The sequence below is a fragment of the Chelonoidis abingdonii genome, chromosome 3 (assembly GCF_003597395.2).
Source record: "Chelonoidis abingdonii isolate Lonesome George chromosome 3, CheloAbing_2.0, whole genome shotgun sequence".
Lineage (NCBI taxonomy): Eukaryota > Metazoa > Chordata > Testudines > Testudinidae > Chelonoidis > Chelonoidis abingdonii.
Window position 1 is genome coordinate 23,096,470 of NC_133771.1, and position 20,514 is coordinate 23,116,983.

The 20,514-nt window shown below is 41.8% G+C and overlaps 1 protein-coding gene across 2 annotated transcripts in view; it reads left to right on the forward strand.

Annotated features, from left to right (window-relative positions):
- Positions 1 to 6,043: 6,043 nt before the first annotated feature.
- The window catches only part of WDR35 (WD repeat domain 35), an 84,999-nt gene continuing 70,528 nt past the window's right edge, over positions 6,044 to 20,514 (forward strand). Inside the window, exons 1-4 of one of the 2 annotated variants that reach the window (XM_032774146.2) lie at positions 6,044 to 6,206; positions 7,193 to 7,310; positions 18,089 to 18,160; positions 19,311 to 19,403. In XM_032774146.2, the coding sequence (XP_032630037.1) occupies positions 6,183 to 6,206; positions 7,193 to 7,310; positions 18,089 to 18,160; positions 19,311 to 19,403 (307 nt within the window). In that variant the 5' untranslated portion in view covers positions 6,044 to 6,182. The remainder of the gene's footprint in view (positions 6,207 to 7,192; positions 7,311 to 18,088; positions 18,161 to 19,310; positions 19,404 to 20,514) is intronic. The other variant, XM_032774145.2, reaches the window with a different exon arrangement.

Sequence of the window (20,514 nt, forward strand, 5' to 3'; positions counted from 1 at the left end):
TATCACATCCAAGATTGCACAACTTTGCCATTGCCTCCCGTTCCTCCTAATTTATTCCTGTGGTCCCCCAAGTATGGCTAGATGTTTTAATTGCACCTAGTCCTCTTGGTTATAATGGCCTGGGTAGGACCTAACTAATCATGTACACAAACTCCCAAAAGGGAAACTAGTGGTACTGAGGATACTGTCATGTTCCAGTTTATATTGGAACTGATACAGCAGGCATGCCAGCAAATGTCCAGTTTTGAGCCCTCATATCAACATTTTGCATCTGTCCCAACTCTACCAAGTTAGTAGCAGTTACAGGACACCTATTTTTTTTCCTAGTTATATTTCTGTGCCCCTCTGGATGTTGTGATTGTAAATATCCCCCCGTCTAACTAAGGAACAACTTTGTTTCAATTCACCTTACACCTTTTCCCTTTTGGAGATGGTGACGGAGTATCAAATGATTTCTGATGGAAATATTTTTCTTTTGTTTAATAGCTCTTTATATATCTATATCTATATATATATCCATTTAACAATTGTGAGGAGAAAAAAGTGAAGGGTCCAGTTCTGGGATATAGCAAGAAACGTGTTACTTGGATAAAGATCCTCAAAATCTGTGTGGTGGTTTTATTTATATTTATTTATTTTTGGATCAATCAGAGGAGCAGGCAGGAGGGCAAAAGCAACAAATCTAAGGCTTGTATGTTAATAAGGATAAACCAGGCTTTCTGTTAACCAAAGTTTCTGGAATGGAACCTGAATGAAGACATTTACCGTGGACATCCACAGTTCTTCAATAAAATTCACAACTGCTTTTTGTAAGGTCTAATCTGAAATCCCTCCCCAACCTAGGAAAGTGCATGGGACTCAATTTAGCTGTCTTAGCAGGATGCAGTACTGGGATTTGAACCAGGGGTTCCAGGGAATCAAGTTCCAGCCCAAGTAGTACGTCCTTCAGAAACCAGAAAATATCGGTCTCTGAGGTAATATTGTACAAAAGAACATGGCTTCAGCTTATGAATAAGATTTATTGCAAATAGCTAATGTTTTTTTCAGGGTTACTAGCAGACACACAGCTTGCACCTTTAACTTCCTGTTAAAATAGACCTGACTGTGTACTGATGATCAGCACATGTAGCTTCCATTGAAGTCAAGCACTCAACTCTGCACTTCACAAGACCAGACTCTACCTGTGTTAAGAGAATCAGGTGCAGAGGTAAACTGGGTACCTCAGAGGTGTTGCAGACCTTAATTGTTTGTAAAGTTGCTTTGAGATCTCCAGATATGCTGCTGCTGTAGGTTTGAAGAACAACTTTTTTTTTCCATTGGTCTAGAAAGGATTTTTTTGTTTGAAAATTGCAGTTGAGAAAGTGTGTAAATTGAGCTTGATAGAACTCTAGCTGCTAACTGTTGTCCTTAATTAACCACTAGATGTGTCCAAGAAGTTGCAAGTGTATCAATAGGAGTGGGAGCTTGTATTAGAACTACTGTGTGTCACTTAAAAGCAATTGTTGTTGTGTCATAAGACATGCAAATTAAAACTAGCCAAGCACAACAGTTGCTTTAGTATTATTGACCACATGTCAAAGACCTCCAGGAATGCATTGGTCTTAGTAATAAAACTAGTGTCCCATGCAGGGGTGCTAGGTTATGGTCACTGTGACCATGTTATATACAAATAATTTTAAAAGAAATCAGCTGTATTTCAGTATGTACTATAAAGCTGTACAGGATATGCTGGTTTTTCAGTAACTCTTTATTCTCTATTTAAAAGTAAATACAGGAAAAAAATATATATCCAATGCAAGATGGAGGTTTAATGTACAAAATCACATCATGGTTTTATGTGGAGTGAAAATTAATGCCTTAGGCATTAGTCCATTAAATCGGACTATATTAAGTGTACAGTATTCAAAAGTAAAATTAAGATCAGCACACTCTTAGAAGCTTTTTATCTTGCATCTGTTTCAGATAGTATTTATATTAAGAATTGATGTTGCTGACTAGATGTTTTCACGCTCATTTTTATTATAGTCAATGAGACACTGTCCTTGATTTGGAGTCATGGAAGATATGAATCATTGTATTTAGCAGTGTATTGATTTGTAGCATGGATCCTTAAAATATCAACATTTAATTGCCATATTTAAAACATTGCCCCACTGTGACTGAATTATTAATGTCAGTCAGGATTGCAGGATAAGACGCATGGACTAAGGACTTAAAAATTCTATTTTAAAAGTAGTACTTAGAATTTGACTTGCAGAGCACAATCTGTAAAACAACTTTTAAAATGCCTGTCTCCAAGGAATAGTTTGTTTTGAAATTAAAGATCTCCCCCCCCCCCCACACACTTTTTTACAGCAATAAAATATATCTAAAAACATAAAATCAGTAAGTGGAGTGCTGTTCATGGTCTGATATGGCTCAATGACTATTTAAGTATTTATCCATTGTGGAATAGACATTAGACCAGACAGAGGGGGAGAGAATATGACTGGAGACCTTAACACTAGCTTACAACTTCCCAGGTGGATGCCCTGAGTCCAGTGCCCCTGCTTCAATCACTCTTTTAGTTGGTTCATACTAGAACAGCTTCAACAGGAGATTGAGGGAGCACCCACAGTAGAGTACTCCAGAGCTCTGTGCTTAGGGTAACCTTCTGAGAGTTAGGAGTTCCCCTGTTGGAATTCTAATATTTGAAATTAATAATATGGGAAACCACCAAACACTAATTTAACCATAACTTCCTTTATTGAATCCAAAGCCCAAATGGTACTTTCACAATTGCTCTAAATGTGCCTAAATAATAAGCAATTTACTGCATCCAAACAGTAACAGTATTTGATCAAACCCTTACGAAGGGCTATTGCCAGGGGTGCTTAGACCCATATTGGTCACCTCCAACATGGGCAGCCAGGTATTAGCAACAAACTCTTAAGAGTTTACTTTTTTATACCCTTTAACAAACAGTAATTGGCAGAGACATTGCCTAACTTTTAGCTAAAAAATTTGAGACAGTTCATCCTTAATCCAGGTAAGATTTATAACCTCCTTCTCCCCAAGGCCTTTCCACCCCTTCTTTGTGTGCAAGTCTTTTCTATTGCACCTAGGCTTTAACACTGATGCATGAGAGGCAGGCTCATTTTAAAACATTCTTTGTATTATTTAAAACCATCTGCAGTCACCCCATCAGTCAGTTCTTTTTAGAACCTTTCCCTTATCTTATTCTTTGAACCAGACATCCTCCCTCTTTCATTCCTTCTGGCTATAAACTTAGTATTTTCAAGAGGCCTTTCCCTTCTATTTCCTTGTCAGGGACTTTCTTTATAACACATCTATTTTCTTAGCTTAAATGTAGATAACTCTAATTCCATATTTATCCTACTCCCCTTGTTCATGTCCTTTCTCTTCCTCTGGCAGAAACTGGGGAATTGAACCTGGGTCTCCCACACCCCATGCAAGTGGAGGTAGGCAGAGGTACTTCCTCTTCTTGTAGTCAGACTATGAATGGAAGCCAGTAGGTTAGGGCTCTAAGCACACCTACAAAATCAGATCCTGCATAAGACTCAAGCACACTGGTTCTCAAACTTGTACTAGTGACCCCTTTCACATAGCAAGCCTCTGTGTGACACCCCCCCATTACAAATTAAAAACAGATTTTTATTTAACACCATTATAAATGCTGGAGGGTTTGGGGTGGAGGCTGACAGCTCATGACCTCCCCCCCCCCCATAACCTCACAACCCCCTGTGGGCTCCTAATCTCCAGTCTGAGGCACTTGTCTGCTTAAGCAGGGGTTTTATCTTCCCCTGGTTTGTGAATCACTGGGTTTAGATAAGAGAAGTATCCAGATGGCTATAGGGAGGAAGCAATGCACATGCCCAGAGGCAGAAACTTAAGTGCTCAGGGAGGTTTTACTTTGAAAATGTAGGCGCTAAGTGAATTTAGGTGCTTACCAGGTTTGGCAGGAGTTTTGTGGAACACAATGGAGCCAAAAGGGGGACTTGGACACCTGTATGAGGTTTAGATGTCTACATTTTGTGGATCTGTACCCAGGTGTACAATGAAGTGAAACTATTGCTCAGTGCAGAATCTTACATCCCTGTGTAGCCTCCATTTACACATACGGTAGATTTATAGGATCAGATGTATGCCCTTGTATTCACATAACTTTAAATTGTGCACAGCAATGTATTTAGTATACACTTATAACAAGTTATTTCCTTTTAACATACAAATCCTTACATTTAAGAAAAATACCTTGGCATTGTTTTCTAACCACCAAATATACCAATGTTTCAATATAAGAAATAACACTAAGTTTTATTTAAAATTGACCATTTCAGCATGTTCAACCAGAGAATGTAACTAATTGAACATTCCTAACCTTAGAATTCTGAATAAAGATGGTGCCTTTTGCTATAGAATAATTACTCTCTATAAAAATAAAACTATATAATTTTTCTTTCCTCTCTCTCTCTCCTTTAAACCTTTTTTTTTTGTGATTTTTAATTTTTGTATTACTTTTGACTTAAAAAAAAAAATCCCCAAAGCCCAACAACCTCCAGCCTCAATCATCACTGAGATTTGTGGTCTGTTATTGTCCAGGGTTTAAATTCTCAGTCATTTTTAGTTTTTTACATGACTTCTACCAAATTACAAATAATAGCTTCTTCCCAGCCATGGAATTAAACACTGTTGGAAAATCCCACAAGGCACCTCTTTCTATCTTCAGATGCTTAAATACACAGATGCTGGATTCCTCTAGTTCCCTGGTTGTGCTCACCTCCCCAGTCACCCCACCTCCACACCCCTTTCCGCAAGACCCCATTCCACTCTCCACACTCCCATAAGCATGCCCTGTCCTTGCTCCTTCCCCCTCTCACCTCAGTGCCTCCTTCCCACCACAAAACCTGCACCCCATGGCAGGTGGGAGGCACTGATTGGTGGGGGCTGCCCATGGATGGGAGGCAGTGTGGGGAGCTGGCTGCTGGTGTGTGCCAAGCACCCACTATTTTTTTTTCTGTGGGTGCTTCAGCATCTATGGTTAAATACCTTTAAAAATCTTGTCCTGTAGGCTGGATTCATAAAGATATTTGGGAACCTGGCCCTAGGTCTTAGGTGGGTTCAAAAAATGTCAGTCTAGGCCTATACAACACCAGCATTCATGGGAAATATGGGGTGTGGTCAAGGGTGGTGGTAAGGGGGCATGAAGCAGGGAATCCCACTAGCCTCAACTGGTGAGAGGAAACAGCATGACTTAGGGGGGCTGTGCTTCACTAAAGCCTCAAAAACAGGTCCCCCCAATCAGTACTGTCTCAAGTTTACATGCCTGGGTCCTGAGGCAGCTGGTTGTCATACAGGGCTCCCTAAGCACCAGCCACTTGAGATCAGGGCCAGGGACAGCCTACGTGGGGATAAGCTGGAGAGTGCAGTGTTAGCAGCATATGGGAGTTGCCTTCCTATCGCCTTGATGTGAACAACAGAGGTATGATAACGGAGAGCCGCGTGGGCCTCCCTAAAGTTTGTCTACGCTGCACATTAAGCATGGGTCTGCGGGACCCAGACTTGTGGCCTAGTGTATCCAAGGCTGGGCTAGAGACTGCACTGTGAACCTAGGTTCCCAGTGGCCAGGCCCAGCTCTCACAGACCTGCTAACTAGCCCACGCTGCACTACACCGCGCTTCTGACTCAGATCCGCGGCGAGACCTGCGTCAACACTGCAAACTGCAGGGCTTGGACCCAGTCCAGACCCTGACTCACCCCCACAGCTGGGTCCCGAGAGCCTGCTGTCCCCAGACACACGGAGGGGTGTGTAGGCGGAAGGGGCCTGAGGGAGGCGCCCCCACATCCCACCGCCCTCAGGGACCCACAGGAAGGAGGCGCGGTCAGGGCCAGCAGCTCTCCAGGGAGCGTCCCCCGCCAGCTGCAGAAGCCCGGTCCCCGCTCACTGCACGGGTAGGGTGAAGGGAGTCAGGCTGGCTGGGAGGGACACAACGATGGGGCCGAACTTAGGAATCGTCACACCGGACCGGAAGTGAACGTGTTTACTTCCGGGGCGCGCTCCGGCGGCGGTTACCAGGGAAGCTGGGTTGCTAGGGAAGCAACGGTAACACGCTCCTCTTCCAATCACTCCTGGGCCGAGCCCCTCCCACCGCCCCCATTTTCCCGCCCCTAGTCTTCGCAGGATGTTCATCTACCTGAGCAAGAAGGTGAGTGACCCGGCGGCCTTTCCCGGGGGGGCAGAGCTCCGCGTCGCCGGCACCGAGCCCGTCCTGCGCATGGGGTCACAGGTCTAGCGGGAGCCTCCGCCGAGATGCTGGGCCCTTTCCGCTACTCGCAGGCAGGGGCCTCTCCCCAGCGCTACCGCCCTCTCCGAAAAGCAGCAGGGGGCCGGGAGAGCTGGGATCTGATCCAGCTCTAGCACTGGCCTGGCTCCGGTCTCTTCCCTCCGGGCCCCCAGCTGCAGGGTGCGGCTAAAGCTCCCGCCCTGCCCAGGGTGCGGAGCCGGGGGGGGCTCTTCCCTGCAGCCTCCCCTCACAGCTGACCCTATCGAGCAGCGGTGCCGGGCTGCTGGGCAGATTCGTACCGATTTTAAGGCCAGGAGGGCGAGGGCCATGAGACTGCCCTAGGCTGGCTTCCAGGCTGACGTAAGGCAGAGACCTTCCCACAGTAATTTCTGCATCAAACCTGCAGTCCAGAGCTAGGTTATGGCCCTGAGCATTGAAGAGATGTAGGAACTGGAGTTCCGAAATTGCCTTTCTTAGGCACCCTAGAGAGCTCCCTGTAAGTCCAGCATGAGCAAATCCCCAGTGTCCTTATCCATTTCTCCCCCAGTGTTTGTCACCTTCCCTCACAATCGGAGCAGTTGACATGAAAGATAAATAAGTGGACCCCTATGTTAGATGTTTTAAGAAATGTCCTATTTTTATTGATTATTACTGTTACACTTCGCTTTCCCTATATTTGATTCCCTTGGTTTGTTTATCTTTGTATAATTTTACATGAATGGCCTTTACTGTATTCTATCAACTTTTAATTATAGTAATGTGCTTGCAATTCTGATAAGTTGCTGGAACAATTTATATTACGATGCACAGTATCCCAAGTGTATTTGCTTAGTGTTTGTGGTTGGGGTGTCTTCAAAATAAGATGTTGTTATTAATCAATTCTAATGAAAAATATTTTTTTCTTACAGATTGCAATTCCTGGTAATGTTCGGCTAAGATGTATATCTTGGAACAAGGACCAAGGTTTCATAGCATGTGGTGGAGAAGATGGATTGTTGAAAGTTTTAAAATTAGAAACACAGACAGGTAAAGGAAATTTTGAAGCAAAATCCACCAGGTCTCTGAACACTTAAAGTGGTGTTCTTCTTTGAAAGTGACTTTGAAATATGTTATTGTGCGTAGGGCTGTCAAGCAATTAAAAATTAATTGTGATTAATTTCATTATTAAACAATAATAGAATACCAATTATTTAAATATTTTTGGGTGTTTTCTACATTTTCAAATATATCGAGTTCAATTACAGCACAGAATACGAAGGCCAAGACTATAACAGGGTTCAAAAAAAAATCTAGATAAATTCATGGAGTATAGGTCCATCAATGGCTATTAGCCAGGATGGGCAAGGATGGTGTCCCTAGCCTGTTTGCTAGAAGCTGGGAATGGGTGACGGGATGGATCACTTGATGATTATCTGTCTGTTCATTCCCTCTGGGGCACTTGGCATTGGTCACTGTCGGAAGACAGGATCCTGGATTAGATGGACCTTTGGTCTGACCCCGTGTCCGTTCTTATGTTTTTAAAGTGTACAGTGCTGACTTTATATTTATTTTTTATTACAAATATTTGCACTGTAAAAAAGAAATAGTATTTCAGTTCATCTAATACAAGTACTGTAGTACAATCTCTTTATCGTGACAGTTGAACTTATAAATGTAGAATTATGTAAAAAATAATAATGCCTGCACTCAAAAATAAAACAATATAAAACTTTAGAGCTTATAAATTCACTCAGTCCTACTTCTTGTTCAGCCAATTGCTCATACGAACAAGTTTGTTTACATTTGCAGAAGATATGTTGCTTGCTTCTTGTTTACAATGTCACCTGAAAGTTCGCATGGCACTGTTGTAGCCGGTATTGCAAGATATTTACATGCCAGATGTGCTAAAGATTCATATGTCCCTTCATGCTTCAACCACCATTCCAGAGGATATGCGTCCATGCTGATGATGGATTCTGCTAAATAACAATCTAAAGCAGTGCAGAACGACAGATGTTCTACTCCTGGAGGATTTCTGTGCCAAAAAATTAAAAATTCTGTGCACAATATTTTAAAATTCTGCATATTTTATTTGTCAAAATAACACAATATAATCACACCCGTTTCAGTTATTTGTAGTCATTTATTTCAAAATACCTCTCAGCAAGTATGTCTGTAAGAATACAGACAACAAAAAAGAATCAAGAAATATTTTTTGACAATAGATTCCTTACTAGGCATATTAATACAGAACTCTGAGTAATAATTCATTTAAACTACAATACAGAACTGTATTTCCTGCACGCCTCAGAAGCAGGAGGAGCTCAGGGAGAGGGAAGTAGATTGCTGAGAAGGAGCCTAGGTGTGAACTTGGAAGGTTTTTGGGTATGTGTGTGAAAAGTATGAAACAGATTTTTGGAGAAGGGACGGGGAGGGATTGTTAGGAAGCTTCCCCTGTGCAGACCCTGGCTGACCCCTAGCCTCTCCCATTTAGTCAGGCACATCTGCCCATATCACCGTGTGTTCTAGCACCCCCTTGTGTCCTTGCACCCCCTGTCCATATTTCCCCCGACCCCCATTCAGACACCCACTCCCTTCATCCCCATGTGGCCCTGTACCCCTCCTCCTGTTCCCATGCAGCTCTATACCTCCTCTCCCATCTCCATGTGTCTCAGTGCCCCCACCAACCACACCCCAGTCTCTGTGTCCCTGTATCTCCTCTCCCTGTCTCCACGTTTGTCTGTGTCCCACCTGGCCATTCCCTTGTCCCTATGTAGCGCTGCACACCTCCCCCATCACTATGTGGCCCTGCACCTCTTTCCCCCCATGGTCCTGTGCATCCACTCCCATTCAGCTGCTGCTCCAGTCTGTCCTCCCCCACTAGCCCTTATGATCTCCTGTCTGATCCCCCCACCAGCACCCCATACTGTCTGTCTCCCCATAGCCCTTGTGTCCTGACCTGACCTGACAGGCGCTGCAAAGGTAGGCTCTTTCTCTCCCCTGGCTGTCTGGGAGCTGCTGCTGTTCTTGCGCCACAGTGCAGTCTGGTGGGCAAAATGTGGAACTGCAGCAACGTTTCAGCAAAAGTTTTTTTCTGTGCAAAAATTTTAAAATATGCATAGGTCATCAATTATGCACGTGCACAGTAGCGCAGAATTCCCCCAGGAGTAATTTTCATCATCTGAGTTAGATGCCACCAGCAGAAGGTTGATTTTCTTTTTTGATGGTTCGTGTTTTCACATCAGAGCGTTGCTCTTTTAAGACTTCTGAAAGCATGCTCCACACCTTGTTCCTCTCAGATTTTTGGAAGGCATTTCAGATTCTTTAACCTTGGGTTGAGTGCTGTAGCTATTTTTAGAAATTTCACATTGGTACCTTCTTTGCATTTTATCAAATCTGTAGTGAAAGTGTTCTTAAAATGAACAACATGTGCTGGATCATCATCCAAGTCTGCTATAACATGAAATATATGGCAGAATGTGGGTAAAACACAGAGCAGGAGACATACAATTCTCCGCCAAGGAGTTTAGTCACAAATTTAACTGTGTTATTTTTTAAATGAGCATCATCAGCATGGAAGCATATCCTCTGGAATGGTGTTTGAAGCATGAAGGGACATATGAATGTTTAGCATATCTGACACATAAATACGTTGCAACGACAGCTAAAAAAGTGCTATGTGAACACCTGTTCTAACTTTAAGGTGAGACTGTAAATAAGAAGTGGGCAGCAGTATCTCCCGTAAATGTAAACAAACTTGTTTGTCCTAGCAAGTAGCTGAAAAAAAAGTAGAACTGAGTGGACTTGTTGGCTCTAAATTTTTACATTGTCTTGTTTTTGAGTGTAGTTATGTAACAAAAAAAAATATGTATATTTGTAAGTTGCAGTTTCATGATGAAGAGATTGTGCTACAGTACTTGTATGAGGTGAACTGAGAAATACTATTTCCTTTGTTTATCATTTTTATGGTGCAAAAAAAATATAAAATGAGCACTATACACTTTGTATTCTGTGTTTGTAATAGAAATCAACATATTTGAATATGTTGATGAAAATCAACATATTTGAAAACATCCACAAATATTTAATACATTTCAGTTGGTTTTCTATTATTAACAGTTCAATTAAAACTACAATTAATCGTGATTAATTTTTTTGAGTTAATAGTGTGAGTTAACTGCGATTAATTGACAGCCCGAAGTGTGGGTTTCCCTAAACACTCTGACAACATACACACACATCAGATTTATAGAATAAAAGGATGCTGTTTTCTCAGTCCTATTAATGTCATTGTCGCTTAAAATCATACTTTTAAAAACTGCAATCTAATTTATTTCCCTCATATGCCTATCTCAATGCATTTCTGTCTGATCAGTATCTGTCATCTAGATCTAAATTCCTTGGAACAGAGACTGTGTGTGGAATTTTTAAAAATACTTAAGCTCCAGATCCATAAAGATAGTTAGGTGCCTAAGTCCCATTTTTAGGCATCACTGTGGTTCACCAAACCTCCACTCGGCTACCACTTAACCTTGTAGGTAACCTTACTTCGCCCTTAAATATCTCCTGAAAAAGTTCCCTAGGCACCGAAGGACTGGTCTTCACTACAGGGAGATCAACGCTGCTGCAATTGATGCAGCAGGGGTCGATTTAGTGAATCTAGTGAAGACCTGCTAAATCAATGATGAGAAGAGTAAGGGAAGTCGACCGGAGAGCGTCTCTTGTTGATGCAGTGCAGTGAAGACACCAGGATAAGTTGACCTAAGCTATGTTGATTCCAACTACGTTATTGATGTAGCTGGAGTAGCATAACTTAGGTTGACTTACCCTGGTAGTGAAGACAAGCCCCAAGTTTCAGCCTCTGAGCATGGGCACTGCACCCTCACTCTTGGTGTCTGGACCCTATGTCCCACCTAGGCCCCAATATGATCTATTAACTGGGGGAAGAGAGATGGAGGAGTGTCTGTTGGGCCTGATCCCATAAGTATACTCAGAGGCTCCCTACCTGTGCAAAGCAGTCAGTAGGGAGAAGGTGTCCTTCCCTTATAAACTTTAGCCCAGTGGTTAACCTGTTTCCCCAAGATTTAGGAAATCCCCAGTTCAGTTCACACCTCTGATGAGAAGAGATTTGAACAAGGATCTGTCACCTCTCAGGTGAGTACCCTAGCCACTGGACTATGGGATATTCTGTTGTGGGTCTCTCTCCAGTTGAAGTTGTTCCACTTTAATTAAATAATTGAATAATTAACTATTAAGTAGGCCAGAGAGGATGACAATCACTCTATATAGTCCAGTGGTTAGGGCTAATGGTTGTAAAGGAGGCTCTCCTCTTGCCCCTGCCATCAGCTGTTTTGTGTGGATTTTGATGCCTGCTTAACTCTGTCTTGCAAGAAGTGACTTAGGTGCCTAAACTATCTGGTTCTAGGAGAGGGTTTCCCAGTCATGAATCACAAGAGGCGATAGGAGCCTCCTTCAGCTCTGATTGAGGCACTAACATCCAAAAGAGGGATGGGGCTTGGAACTCACCCCTCTCATTGGCATCTCCCATTGACTGGCTTCTGTCCTCTGGTGTCTGTACCTTGTTGTGGCGGGACAGCTTGCAGGTTCCAACAATCCCCAGAGTCTGTGTCTGCAGGGGCTTTTTGCTCCTGGTAGGTTCAACTATGCTGGATTGGTCCATGGGGGAGGGGCCTGACAAAACAGACACCCTGGTTCTGCAAGTTGGGGTTTAGGCACAGGGCTAACAACCCTGTCCTGTAAAAAACAAAATATGTTACGGAAACAGCAACAGAGAGATCGACCATTACTGTGTGTGATGGTTTTCAGGAGTCAATGACCTGTATGACTGCCAGTGGTGAAAGCTGAAAGGAAGTCACTTGCATGAAGACTGAAGCGCTCAACACCAAGACAAAAACCAAACTTGTTTTTTGGAACATACGAACAATGTACGAAACAGGGAAGCTAGCTCAGATCACAGCAGAGATGAGACGCTACAGCTTACACATCCTGGGTGTCAGCGAGATCAGATGGATGGGATCAGGAAGATTAACAGCCTCAGGACAAATTTTGCTGTATTCTATACGGGATGATGAACAACATCCTTTTGAAGGGAGTGGGGCATTCCTTGCTTGAATGGAAGTCCATTAGCAGCAGACTTATGAGAACCAGACTGAAAGGGAAACACAATAATATCACCCTGATTCAGTTCTGCGCTGTGACAACTGACAGTGATGAAGAAGTAAAGGACAAATTCTACCTTACATTGCAGGAGGAGTTAGAGAGAGTACCACGTCACGACCTAACTATCATCATGGCAGACCTGAATGCCAAGGTCAGTAAGGACAACACAAACAACAAAGGAGCAATGGGAAGACGTGAGTGTGGCACCATGAATGAAAACGGAGAGAGCTTGTTGATTTCAGCAATAAGAATGACCTAGTCATTGGCAGAACCCTGTTTCAACATTGTGAAATTCACAAGCTGATATTGTGTTCTCCAAATGGCAGAGATAAGAACCAGATTGACCATATGATGATCAGTGACAAATGGTGACACTCACTGACTGGTATGAAAGTAAGAAGAGGTGCAGATGTTGCCAGTGACCACCACCTTGTGGTAGCCTCCACCAAACAAGGGACATAGACGTCATGACATTGACAAGCTAAACTCCCCTGAAACACAGAAACCCTTTATTCTGCAGTTAAAGAACAGGTTTGAGGCACTTGCTGACCTTGATGAAGAGGAGGGGAATGCAGATGAGGAGATCAACAAGAAGTGGGACAAAGTAACAGCAATTTATAAACAGACCAGTGAAACCTGTCTAGGCTACAGACAGAAGAGAAGAAAGGATTGGATTACACCCAGTTTATGGAACACAATAGACACCAGAGAAGCCCTGAAGAAAAAGTTTTATACACAAAGTCCCAGAAGCTAAAGGACAGATACCATGAGCAGTATAGCAAGGCACACCTGGAGGTTAAACGCCTTGTGAAAGAGAAGAAACAGCATTATATTGATAATCTGGCAACACAAGCAGAGGATGCAGCTGCTCGTGATGAACAAGGAACCAGCTACAAAATGACGTGGCATATCAGTGGTAAACAGCAGACACCAACAAACACTCTCGGCAGGGACAAACAAGGCCACCTACTAACAACAGAAAAAGATCAAGAAATGCGCTGGACAGAGCATTTCAAAGAATTGCTGAACAGGGAGCTACCTAAAGAAGCAGGAAACATCCAGGAGGCAGAAAAAGATCTTGATATCAACAGACACACCCCAACTAAGGAAGAGATCATTCAAGCCATCAAATCCTTAAAAAAATGGAAAAGCTCGTGGCAAGGATAATTTTAATGCAGAATTGTTCAATGTAATTCCTGAATTAGCCACATCTAACCTGGCCCCTCTATTTACATCAGTCTGGGAAAGGGAAAAAGTGGCAGATGAGTGGACCAATGGGGTTATAGTGAAGATATCAAAGAAAGGAACTCTCAGTGATTGTAATAACTGGTGTGATACCACACTTTTATCTGTGCCAAGCAAAGTATTGTGAAAGATCATAGTTCAGCATATATCGGAGGCAGTTGATAGTGTTCTCAGAAAAGAGCAAGCCATTTTTCGGGAAGGCTATGAAACATAATAGAACATTGCTTAGAATGGCAACAGCAACTGAAGGAAAAACTCGACACCAAGTTTCAGGGTAACTGAGGAGGTGAAAAAGCTGCTTTTCTGAGTTCACCTGCCCCTTTTATTATCTAAGATTACACATGCGCAATTGCACAGCACAAATCAAGATTTCTTACAAAAATCTTCCATCACGAGCTCAACAGCATAGCAAAATGCAAAAACAGCCCCAGCTGCAGACACGGCAGTCCTGTGGGAAGCAGCAGAGGGGGGAAGTTACAAAACACTGCCAGATGCAAACGGGGCCGTCTGTGTGAAAGTACAGGGGAGGATGGAGGAAAGCCAAGTTCCTGTGATAAGAAACCGGGTGTGCCCAGCTTGCAGACAAGAACAAAATGCCTCAATAATAACATATCCAGGCCTGTGGGCCCGGGGTCATTCCTACAAGCAACTCTACATAAACTTCATAGATTTTGAGAAGGCTTTTGATAGCATTCACAGGACCAGCCTATGGTGCATTCTGCAAGCATATGGAATCCCTCTCCATATAATCAACGTCATCAAAAGCTTTTATTTCAACTTTACGTGCAGTGTTGATCACAGTGAGCTCAGTTTTGAAGTCAAAACAGGAGTATGTCAGGGGTATGTCACATCTATAATCCTCTTCAACATTGCCATCAACTGGGTAATGCAGCGTATAACAGAAGACATGCCAAGAGACATTAAATGGACACCCTTCTCATCTCTTGAAGACCTGGACTTTGCAGATGATCTTGCTCTTCTATCACATACCCAGCACCATGTACAAGAAAAAACAACTCGACTTAATGCATTCAGCAAGCAAATTGGACTGAAAATCAACAGCAATAAGACATATATCATGACCTTTAATGTTGTCTCACCATCACCAATACAGATGGAGGATTATGTTCTCACCAATGTAGAAACATTCACATACTTGGGCAGCACCATCAGCCAGGACTGTGGAACAAGCTAAGACATCTGGAACAAAATCAATAAAGCCAGGAACGCCTTCAGGAGCTTTAATACAGCCTGGAAATCATCAAAATACAACACCAAAAACAAACTCAAGATTTATCAGAGCTGTATACTTTCAACATTACGTCATAGGGCAGAATGCTGGGGAATGAGAAAGTATGACATTTCCAAACTGTCTTCATTCCATACAGCCTGCCTCAGAAAAATCCTCCATATCTTTTGGCCCAGAACAGTGTCAAACCAAGATCTATTGACACAGTGCAGCCAAGAACATATGAGCACTATCATTGCCAGGAGGCCTTGGAGATGGATTGGCCATGTGCTTTGGATGGAAACTGATTCCATTACCAGAGGAGCAGTAAGATGGACACCTGAAGGCAAGCGAAAATGAGGCCATCTGAAAACAATTTGGCAAAGAGCTGGGGAGGCCAAGCTGAAAAATCTGGGGCACAGCTGAGGCACCATTGAAAGACTTGCCAAAAACGGACAAGAGTGGATGAGCTTTGTTGCTGCCCTAAATGCCAGAGACATAATGGGAAAATCATCATGAGGATGATTGACTAATTTAGGTGCCCTTCCCTCCCCAGTGTGCTGGCTTTTTTTGGATTGTATTCTAAGACACCTGTCTCTATCCATTCATTTTATAGGGATTCTAGGCACCTAACTCAGGCTTTGTGGATCCCATTGTTGTTCCAATGATTTTTCTAGGTCCCTAAAAGTTAAGCATTGGGATGCTCAGCCTTGCAATGTCTAAGCCCCTTTGTGGTTCCATGCCCGTCGATGCTGGAACTAAGGGTGACGGTGGTGCTACCACACCCTCTGACTTCATAGAATATGAGGGTTGGAAGGGACCTCAGGAGGTCATCTAGTCCAACCCCCTGCTTAAAGCAGAACCAATCCGCAGCTAAGTCATCCCAGCCAGGGCTTTGTCAAGCCTGACTCTTAAAAATTATTACAGAAGGAGATTCCATCACCTCTAGGTAACCCATTTCCGGTGCTTCACTACCTCTCCCTAGCTGAAAAGTCTTCCTACTATCCACCTAAGCCTCCCCCACTGCACTTTTGAGACCATTACTCCTCGTTTTCTGCTCATCTGGTACAACTGAGAACAGTTCCTAGAAAATCCTCCTCTTTGGAACCCCCTTTCAGATTTTAGTTTGAAAACAGCTATCAAATGCCCCCCTCATTCCTTCTCTATCTGCAGACTAAACAATCCAGTTCTTCACCTTCCTCATAAGTCGATGTGCTCCAGTCACCTCAATCTATTATTTGTTTGCCTCTGCTGGATGTCTTTCAATTTTTCCGCATCCTTCTTTGTGGTTGGGGTCCAACACTGGACACGATACTTCCAGATGACGGCCTCTCACCATCCTGAATAGATGGCGATGATTGATCATGTCCCTTGATCTGCTGGCAATGCTCCTACTTATATCAGCCAAATGCATTAGCCTTCTTGGCACAAGGCACCTGTTGACTCTATCCAGCTTCTCCATCCACTGTAAACCTGGAGTTTCTTCTGCAGAACTGCTACCTAGCCATTCGGTCCCCTCAGTCATGTATCAGTGAGTGGATTCTTCCATCCTAAGTGCAGGACTCTGTCCTTGTTGACCTCATGAGATTTCTTTTGGCTGAATTCTCTAATTTGTCTAGTCCCTCTGTATGCTGTATCTACCTTCAGCATATATCTACCACTCCTCCCAGTTTAATGTCCTGCTGAAACCTTGATTGGGGTGCCCATCCCATCTCGCGCGATCGTTAAAGGAAGATCATTGAACAAACTGACAGCACTGACCTTGGGCACTATGCTTGGTATACTAGTCAACTACATGGAGCCATTTGATCACTACCCACTGAGCCTGATGATCTAGCCAGCTTTCTATCCACCTTGTAGTCCATTCATCCAGCCAATACTTCTTTAACTTGCTGGCAAGAATACTGAGAGATCAACCAAAGCTTTGCTAAAGCCAAGGAATAACATGTCCACTGCTTTCGCCTCATCCATAAGCCAGTTATCTCATCATAGAAGGCAATTAGGTTAGTCAGGCATGATTTGCCCTTGGTGAATCCATGCAGACTGTTCCTGATCACTTTCCTCTCCTCGAACTGCTTCAGAATTGATTCCTTGAGGACCTGTTCCATGATTTTTCCAGGGACTGAGGTGAGGCTGACTGGCTTGTAGATCTCCGGATCCTCCTCTTTCCCTTTTTTAAAGATGGGCACTACATTAGCCTTTTTCCAGTCATCCGGGACCTCCCCAGATCGCCATGAGCTTTCTTGAGGTAGTTTCCATTATATACAGCATTTACAATTAGGTTCAGCAGCCTGACTATAAAAATTTTTTTCCTGCAGCACTGTCCAGGCCTAAGTAATGTGAGAGAAATCTGTTAAACAGTTTGAGAGTTCATTTTAAAATAAATACGTTAGTCAATTTTTTATTTATTTGTTAAGTGACAAGTCCCAATCCTTGTCAATGAGATTTTGCTCCTAATCCACTTAGGTACTTTTAAAAATCCTACCCTATGCATATTTGTTATGTACCAGGGCAGTTCTGAGCACATGGTTGGTGCTTAATAAATACTAGTACATTTATTTTGAAGTGAATTATCAAACTGTTAGGTAGATTTCTTTCACATATGAACTCAATCCAAGTAGCTCACTCTTTTTAGACTGAATGAATATTGACTACTGGCCAGCATGTTGCTATTTAAATATGAACTGCAGCTTGAGGAGTAAAGGTTATGCATATATATTTGTAAGTCATGTATGCAATTTATGTTGCTCTGTTTATTGTTAATCATTCTTCTGTTATACAGCATAGCCTAGAAAGCAGACTAAGTGCATTTTATAAGTTAAGATAAGTAAATTTTAGGAAAAGGAAATAATAAGGATTTTTCAAGTTCTTGTGCTTTTTCAAATGGAAAATAAACAAAGGGAGTTGGCTTTGGTTTCTCTTCAAGCCTCTGGATCTTGATGAGAGTCTGAGTTTGGGGAGCAGTTGAGACGAGAGTAGATGCAGCTAACAAACAGTGAGATGTAGACAGAGAATGGTCCACATCTTGCAATACTTCCGAGAGTAGTTTTATTGAAGTCAATGGGATTGACCACATGAGTTAGGACTGCAAGATCTGATTCCAAATGTACTGGTTGACGTGTTTCATTTATTACAAACAGTTTTTATTTTATTTTATTTTATTTTTGTTTAGATGAAGCTAAATTAAAGGGACTTGCAGCTCCTAGCAATCTGTCAATGAATCAGACCCTTGAAGGTCACAGTGGTAAGAGTTACATTATGCTACTCTGTCATCTTCTGTTTAATACTTAAAAATCTAAAGGTTGGAGTAAAAATACAAGCTGTTAATAGTCTGTATAAAACTGATAACATTTTATTGTTATGCCATTACCTATTATATGACAGGAATATAGATTACCAGTATAAATATCAGTCATGTAATGGCTTGGCCATCTACTATTACTAATTAATCCAAGGAAATAAATATGTAAATAGGCTCCTATCATCTGCCATGGCAATTTTCAGTTTACATATATGTACATCATACAAATAGGGTTTGTAGTTGTTGTAGAGCAGGAGTGAAGAAGGGTAGAATGGCAAAATTTCAGTGCCAAGTGAATGAGCATAAGAAAATCAGAAGCATAAGAGAGTACTCTTCAAACTGTTCCATTAGAAAGGGTCATGGGCCATGAAAGGTGGCATTTGAAGAGAGTCATGGAGTCTACTAGGTACGCTTAAGAGAAAAAGAGTCTGTTTTAGGTTATTAAGATAACATCGGAGAACAGTCTTTTGCTCATTGTGAATATCTAGAAGTGAGGCCTGTTGGATATTTGGTATTTGAGGTCAATCAAGCAGCTACATTTCTGAGAGGAGGAGCAATTGTGAGATTTGTGTCTCAATGGAGTAGTGGTGTGCAGGATATTGTTTGTAATAAGGAGGGAGATTTTCAAAGGCACAAATGGCAATTAGGCCCTTAACTGCCACTTATACCTTTGAAAATCTCCCCCTAGTAGAATGCCAATTATTAGATCTGTTGACCTGAAGAAAGCTATTATAACCCAGGAATGGATGAGGGTAAGGCAGACAGAAACAGAGAAGGGGACAGAAACCAGGAAAGGATACAGATTTGGGCTGTATTCTCATAGAAGTTATATCTAAGGTTGCATTTGGAGAGACTGTGACTGAAGGGAGTAAAATAGATGAAGAGGTGGGGGCAATGCAGTAGAGGTCTATGGAAAGAAGAGCATTAATTGCCAGTCACAAAAAAGAGTAGCTGAAAAAGCAGACTCAAAATCAGCAGAGCCAGGAGATTCCATAAATGTGTGGATGAAAATTTAAAAAGAATGTAATAATCTTTATGATCTTAGACCATTTCCTGATTAGTATTAGAAAGTGAATTTTATATAATTTTCCAGGTTCTGTGCAAGTCGTGACCTGGAATGAACAGTATCAAAAGCTAACAACCAGTGATCAAAATGGGCTCATCATTGTGTGGATGTTGTATAAAGGTATTGTCTGGGACAAGCCTGAGATTGGGTAATGTACCATAGTGGGTAATTTTGAGATTGAATAATGTGTCTCTGTAGACTTTAATTGTAGGTTACAAAGCTCAAAGTAAGTGTAAAGTATGTTTCAAGTTCTTAGTTTACAAGCATTTAATAGCCCAGCTTAATTGTATACATTTTCCATAGTGTAATCCCGTATAAAGAATGAAATCATCTTTCCAGAACTACCTTAAGAAAAGATCTCAGTTTTCAAGGATATACTTTTGTTCGACAGCAAAGAATTGAAATCTTATTATTCACTTTTCTCAATAGCCAAACAGACATTTTCAGATTTGCAGTAAACCTGTTCAACCATACAAAGAATATACAATAGAATGGTTTAGGTTTAGTCTTAGATATTAATATTGAATAATTCTTTGTGCTATAACAGTAAATGCAGAAAAGATACAGGCTAGTGGAGGTGTTAGGCCTTAGAGACTTTGCCTAAAACAAGAGGCTATAGAGTAATTTTTTTCTATAGAATCTAAAATTATTCCATGAATTTATTGCATTGTCGTAACTAAGTAGTGTATAATTTATAGTATTCATCTTCTATGTTTAATATTTGAGCTGTTAAAAACATATGCATCAGCACAATTTAAAAATACATCAATTGTAGGAGTCCACCAATTATCACAAGCTACCGTATTAAAGCAAACCAATGAACACATATATTGGGAGAGAAAGAGAGAAAATTTCTTTGTTAAAGAACAGAGTCCTTTGTCAAATTACTAGAGAAGTAGAAGGTCACTTCAGTTCTCCGTCTTGGATGCGTCAAATCAGGTGGTTTACTTTGCCTAGAATTAATTTTACTAGTGTAGCAGAATCGTGTATATCACTGCTGGAAAATACTCATTAGGTCATTTAGTTCATTACCCTGTCAAAGAAAGTTGTTTCCTATAGTATGTTGTTTATCTATTGTCTATTAAATGTCTTAAGGAGCAGAGTTTTCACTACTTCCCCTGAAAAACTTTTCCATAATCTAATAGGTAAACTTTTAGTTATTCACAGTTATTTTAAAAAGACCTCCTACATTTTCTCTTTTCTTAACTTGATCACTTTACTTCTTTGGACT